This window comes from Pipistrellus hanaki (assembly GCF_964339955.1).
Source record: "Pipistrellus hanaki genome assembly, chromosome: 1".
Taxonomy (NCBI): Eukaryota; Metazoa; Chordata; class Mammalia; order Chiroptera; family Vespertilionidae; genus Pipistrellus; species Pipistrellus hanaki.
In genome coordinates, this window is record NC_140503.1 from 82408850 (window position 1) to 82415782 (window position 6933).

General features: G+C 52.1%; 1 protein-coding gene and 1 pseudogene across 2 annotated transcripts; both read left to right on the forward strand.

The window, feature by feature from the left end:
• Positions 1-422: 422 nt before the first annotated feature.
• On the forward strand, positions 423-1214 carry LOC311612118 (DNA-directed RNA polymerase II subunit RPB3-like; annotated as a pseudogene). The gene has a single exon. The product of its transcript is annotated as a DNA-directed RNA polymerase II subunit RPB3-like (transcript).
• Positions 1215-3582: 2368 nt separating this feature from the next.
• LOC311623689 (CYFIP-related Rac1 interactor B-like) lies at positions 3583-5458 on the forward strand. Its single transcript, XM_084886065.1, has one exon. It carries the CDS (start codon positions 3829-3831, stop codon positions 4741-4743), a length of 915 nt encoding a protein of 304 aa, XP_084742191.1. The 5' UTR covers positions 3583-3828; the 3' UTR covers positions 4744-5458.
• The last annotated feature ends 1475 nt before the right edge of the window (positions 5459-6933 follow it).

Below are 6933 nucleotides of genomic sequence, written 5' to 3' on the forward strand. Positions count from 1 at the left end.
GCCTCCCGTTTGTGCCCCAACCTGGGATCAAACTTGTAACCTTGGCATGTGCCCTGACCGGGAATCAAACCCGCAACCTTTCGGGTGTGCAGGATGTCTCTCCAACCACCTGAGCCACACCTGCCAAAGCAGGCGTTGCATTTTTTTATTTATTTTTTTTAAACTATATTTTATTGATTTCCTTACAGAGAGGAAGGGAGAGAGATAGAGAGCTAGAAACGTCGGTGAGAGAGAAACACCGACCAGCTGCCTCTTGCACACCCCCTACCGGGAATGTGCCCGCAACCAAGGTACATGCCCTTGACCGGAATCGAACCTGGGACCCTTCAGTCCGCAGACCGACGCTCTACCACTGAGCCAAACCGGTTTCGGCAGGTGATGCATTTTTAAAAAAACCAGAAGGCAGGGGCGCTGCAGGGTTGATGCCGGCGGCCCGCCGTTCCGGGGAGCGCGATGCCGTGTGCAGCCAGCCCACCGTGCGCGTCACCGAGCTCACCGCGGAGGATATCAAGGTCGTCACGGAGAACACCGACCTAGCGGTGGCCAGTTCTATCGGAGGGTCTTCGTCGCCGAGGGGCCCATAGTAGCCATTGACTGGGTTCAGATGGACTCCAACTCCTCGGTCCTTCACGACGAGTTCATCGCTCACGGGCTTGGGTTGACCCCTCACTAGCGAGGACTGGTGGACCGGCTGCTGTGCTCCCGAGGAGTTCTGCCCAGTGCTCGGCGGGGCTCAGTCTCCACGTGCGTCTGCAGACCTCACCCCCCGGGGCCTTCCAGGGACATCCCGGGACCGGATAACGACCCCAGTGACCCTGTGGGCCAGGAAGACAGCCTCATCGCCCAGCTGCGGGAGGGCCGGGAGCTGGGACTCCGGCGCCTGTGCCAAGAGGGGCTTTGGCAAGGAGCATGCTCAGGGGAACCCAACCCGCCTGCAGGGTGGCTTTGGAATAGGATCCCAACAATGCCCTGAGGCGCTCAGGGTACCCCAAGCCAGAGGAGTGTCCAAAGAGCGAGTACTCGGAGCTGGATGAAGATGAGTCCCAGGCTCCCTTTGACCCCAGTGGCAAGCCGGGGAGGTTTTCCTACCACGTGGCTCTCTGCGCCGTGACACCAGCGTCCTCTCAGCCCTCCGTGGGTTGAAGAAGAAGCTGAGTGACTTACAGACCCAGTTGAGCCACGAGATCCAGAGGGGCGTCCTCACCATAAATTAGCCGCAGCTCACGCGCGCCCGAGCGGAAAAGGATCCGAGCAGCAGCCGCGTGCAGGCCTCCCGAGGCGCTCCCGGCTCCAGGAGTCCCCACAGCTGCACTTAACTTCCTGGCAAGCCACCAGCACCCACTGGAGAGGTAGCGGAGGGGCAGGGTGGCCCCATCCTCCCTTGGTCCCAGGTAGATTACGGGGAGCCCCTGGTGTTTGAGGCAGGACAGTACTTCACTGAGCACGCAGCACCCCCGGCCCCGCCCGCTGACGGCTGATCTCCCCTTCCCCCTGGTCCGCTTGTAGAGGTCGTACTGCTTCCCTGCTGAAAACCACTGCGCTAGACCCTCCTCTTTTGGTCATTTCAGTTCTTGACTTACTTTCTGTGTGGAAGTTAGCATTTCACAGTGGTACCTTAGCTTTCTGTGTTAGAATTGAGTGGTAGAAGTCTCATTCAGGCCGCCTACACGCCCAGGCCCTGCCTTTGGTCAGCCTATACTTCGCTCAAATTCCCAAATGTCTTTAGACCCTGGCTGCTCACCCCCCCCCCCCCCCCAATCCCTGCCGCCATAAACCCTGTATTTCATTCTCTACCAATAAAAAAAAAAAAGCAAGCAAACAAACACACACAGAAGGTAAGACCATCCACCAGCTTGAAGATTACGGCTTGCTTTCTGTGATGCTGGCTTTCTCGCTTGGTCTGAACCCTCGTTAACTCTAGGGTAAGCCTCCACCACAAACTGCGTAGTTTAAAACAACAGGTTCTGTTCTCTCACAGTTCTGGAAGCTGGGATCCAAAATCAAGGTGTCGGCAGGGCCATGCTCCCACTAGGACTTGGGTAGAATCTCTCCGTGCCTCTTCCCAGCTTCTAGGGACGACAGGCAATCCTGGGCTTGTGGTTACATCACTGCAGTCATTGTTTCTGTCATCACATGGAGTTCTGTGTGTCTCTTTCTTCTCCTTTTTCTTCTTCATCGTCCTCTTCTTTAACCAGGGATTTTTTATTTTTCCCCCTTTATTATATCTTTATTTAAAAAAAAATATATATATATATATGTATTTTTTGCTTACTTTCAGAGGGGCAGGGAGAGGGAGCAAGGGATAGAAGCATCCATGATGATAGAGAATCATGGATCAACTGCCTCCTGCACATCCCACACTGGGGATCAAGCCCACAACCCCAGCATGTGCCCTGATGGGAATTGAACCTATGACCTCCACGTTCATAGGTCAACACATGTTAACGAAAAAAACACTGAAACCTGTAAAGAATTTTAGAGAGTTTATTTGAGCCAAACTGTTGACATATGCTGGAAGCAGAACCTCAATGAATTGAGATAAAGCTCTGAAGAATGGTGGGTTACATTTCTATTTATACATGGGAATCAAAGGAGGGACATAGGTGGGTTACATTAAATTCATTGGTGACGGATTAAGGAGTCAGGATAAAGCAAAGCGGTGGGAAACTCCTGGGATTGAATAAAAAGTAACATGATGGGCGCTTACATAGGTGAGTGCAGGACAAATAACATGATAAAGAAGGAATTTGAAGCATCTGTCCTGGCGCCCACCACATTTGGTTGTGCCCTAAGGGCTCCAGAGAAAGGGAAGTTACAAGTTAACTAGACATCTCACAGATATCTCACAGAGGCAAGAAGGCAAATGGGCTCAGTAAAGAAGATCTAAGTTGCTGGGACCGGTTTGGCTCAATGGATAGAGCGTCGGCTTGGGGACTGAAAGGTCCCGGGTTCCATTCCGGTCAAGGGCATGTACCTTGGTTGCGAGCATATCCTCAGTGGGGGGTGTGCAAGAGGCAGCTGATCGATGATGTTTCTAACTCTCTATTCCTCTCCCTTCCTCTCTGTATAAAATCAATAAAATATATTAAAAAAAAAAAAAGATCTAAGTTGATCTTTGTCAGGGAAAATGTCGGCCCAGGACATGACTACTCACTGTAACCTGTTTGCTATTGAGCCACGAGATCCAGAGTGATGTCCTCACCACTTAATTTTCAAACCATCTTTTGTGGTGATTTTAGGTCTTTGAGTTTGCAAGACTGCCACGCAGGCCTCCCCTGAGCTTGTCAGGTTAGCATGTGGCTCCTTTCGTTCACACACACAACCACGGAGCCCCACCAGCCAGGCTATGCGCCTCTGTCTTTACATGGCGTTTTCCTCTCTGGGGATAACCGTGTCCTAGTGGATTAGGGACCACTCTGGCGACCTCACCTTAACTTGGCTGTGTCTGCAAAGATCTTTTTTCCGGAGAGAGTGGGGAGGAGGATCCAAGATGGCTGCACAGGTAAACACCTAACCGCAGCCGCACACAACAATTTCAATGGAATACAACTAAAATATAAAATGGACATTGCCCAGGCCGCCGCCGCCTGGCTCGTCGCGGCTCCGCCACAGGGGCAGGTGCGGAGGGGCTTCCGGTCCGGCCGCCGCCGCCGCCGCCCCGCGCCGGGCCCGCGGCTTCCCCTAGCGCCGCCGAGGAGCCGCCGCGCCCGCCCGCGGAGGGCGGAGGAGCGGGGCTGAGCGCCGGAGGCTCGAGCGCCGGCGGCTCGAGCGCCGGCGGGGTAGAGGGACGAGGGCAGAATCACCAGCACTGGCTGAAGGTACCTTAACATGGGGAATCTTCTTAAAGTTTTGACATGCACAGACCTTGAGCAGGGGCCAAATTTTTTCCTTGATTTTGAAAATGCCCAGCCTACAGAGTCCGAGAAGGAAATTTATAATCAGGTGAATGTAGTGTTAAAAGATGCAGAAGGCATCTTGGAGGACTTGCAGTCATACAGAGGAGCTGGCCATGAAATACGAGAGGCCATCCAGCATCCAGCGGATGAGAAGTTACAAGAGAAGGCATGGGGTGCGGTTGTCCCACTAGTAGGCAAATTAAAGAAATTTTATGAATTTTCTCAGAGGTTAGAAGCAGCATTAAGAGGCCTTCTGGGAGCCTTGACAAGTACCCCATACTCTCCCACCCAGCACCTAGAGCGAGAGCAGGCTCTCGCTAAGCAGTTCGCAGAAATCCTTCACTTCACACTCCGGTTTGATGAACTCAAGATGACAAATCCTGCCATACAGAATGATTTCAGCTATTATAGAAGAACATTGAGTCGAATGCGGATTAATAACGTTCCAGCAGAAGGAGAAAATGAAGTAAACAATGAGCTGGCAAATCGAATGTCTTTGTTTTATGCCGAGGCAACGCCGATGCTGAAGACCTTAAGTGATGCCACAACAAAGTTTGTATCAGAGAATAAGAACTTACCCATAGAAAACACCACGGACTGTCTGAGCACCATGGCCAGCGTGTGCAGAGTCATGCTGGAAACGCCGGAATACAGAAGCAGGTTTACAAACGAAGAGACCGTGTCGTTCTGCTTGAGGGTAATGGTGGGCGTCATCATTCTCTATGACCATGTACATCCAGTGGGAGCATTTGCTAAAACCTCAAAAATTGATATGAAAGGTTGTATCAAAGTTCTTAAGGACCAGCCTCCTAATAGTGTAGAAGGTCTTCTCAATGCTCTCAGGTAAACAACAAAACATTTGAACGATGAGACTACCTCCAAGCAAATCAAATCCATGCTGCAATGACACTCCGGAGCGAGCGCCTGCGGTGACCGCGGATGCAGTTTTTAGTGATTGCAATTACTCTCTCATTTACTCCCGCTTTATTTCTTCCTCTGTCCCTCTGCCCTCTTTTTTAATCATGTTCTTGTTCTTAAGACTTCTTTTCTGTGCCAAAATCTGTCAAGCTATACCCTGGAGGGGTTGCCTTTCAGACAGGCCGCCTGAGGCAGCTAATCATGCATCGCATTGGGGTCTCCACTGAGAGAAATTCTGTGACTTGAACTAAATATTTTTAAATGTGGATTTTTTTTGAAAACTAATATTTAATATTGCTTCTCCTGCATGGCGAAACTGCCTACTCTGCTATTTAAAACCCTCAATGACTTTATTTTCTACTGCCGCTTTTTCCATGTGCAGCCAAATGAAAATGTTTAAATTAATTGTGTTGTACAGATGGTACCCAACACAAAAACTTTTTTTAAATTAGTAAGACTGTTGTTTAAAGTTTTAAGTTTGCATTTTGACCTTTTTGTAAGGATGTATGTTGTGTGTTTAACCTTTATTAACTAACGTTAAAACTGTGATGTGTGCGTAGAGTATTACGTATGCATGTTCATGTTTAAAGAATGGCTGTTGATAAAATAAAAGTCAGCTTTCATTTTTCTAAAAAAAAAAAAAAAAAAAAAATGGACATTGCCCAGAGCTACAGGTAGTCGACTGACTGAAAATTCTACAACAAGAAGGAAAGAGAAAACCAGAAAGAAAATCAGAGGAGCTGTAAAAGCCTAAGGTACGGAGACATGCTGCGTGCGTGGAGAGGACAGAGCCGGAGAGGAGAAGGCTGGGTGCCTGCCCGGCGTTCTCTAGCAGGAAGGAAATAAAAGCCCTGGACTGGGCTGAACCCCAGAACCGGCAATGCTGAGCCCCAGTTCTGGGCCAGACCCTGGGGACCCAGGCTCAGGCAGGAGGAGACAGAGCCGTGAGGCGGAATCCCAGGGGAGCAGAGAAAAGCGGAGCCCCCGGAGTCGCGCACATTGGGCGCAGAGGACGGAATGTTGACTCTGATTCTGGATTGCCCTAGCGGGGAAGGAAACAAAAGCTCCGGCTGTGCTGAGCCCCAGTTCTGACTGCTCTGAACCAAAGTTCTAGGCCAGACCCTGGGGACCCAGGCTCAAACAGAGGGAGACAGGGCTGTGAGGCAGAGTCCCAGGGAAGCAGCGAGGGGCAGAGCCCCCAGAGTCGCGCACAGGACAGTCTGTTGACTCTGATGCTAGACTCCCCTAGCGGGAAGGAGAAAAAAGCTCCAGACTGGGAGGAATTCGATGAGGAGCAGGAGCTGCTGCCGGACACCGGCCAGCCTGGCGCTGGCAAGGAGCCAGGCGACAGGGCCCCAAGGGGGCGGCGGGTGCCGCTGGGCCCTCGACTGCTGATCTCGGGCCACGGAGCTGAGGCCAGGGGCTGCTTCCTGGGCGGCACCGACACCGGCAACAGGCTGAAGCCGCTCAGGAGGCCGCAGGCCAGCCTGCTGAGCTTCCAGGATGAGGAGGAAGAAACTGAAAAAGTTTTCAATGTGAAGAAATCAAGTTATAGCAAAAGATAGTAAAATTACTTAAGAAACAATACAAAGAAGATCTTGAAAAATCGAACACTAAGACAGAACTCAACTCAGCAGCCAACATTGCAACATAAATGTGTTTAAAAAAAAAAAAAAAAAAGAGACAGAACGTTGGAGCGGCGGCGGCCAGGCCTAGAGTGGCCAGGCCCAGGGCAGTAGCAGCCGGGCCCCAGAGCAACAGCAGCCAGAACCAGAGCAGCAGCAGCCAGGCCTGGAGCAGCCAGACCTGGGGCAGTGGCAGTCAGGCCTGGGGCGGGAGGCGGCCAAGCCCAAGGTGGCCAGGCCAGGAGCACCCAGGCCCAGAGCAGCAGCAGCCGGGCCCGGAAGCAGCCAGGTTGGAAACAGCCAGGCCCGAAGCAGCAGCAGCCAGGCTGGGAGCGGCAGTGGTCAGACCCGGAGCAGTTGGTTGTGGAGTGGACCAGAGCAACAGAGGCCAGGCCCAGAGCAACCAGGCCCGGAACAGCTCGCTCCTCGCCTGTCCCTGCCCACGGCTGCCTCTCAGACATGGCTGGAAACTTTTGGGGGAACTTGAGGGTCTG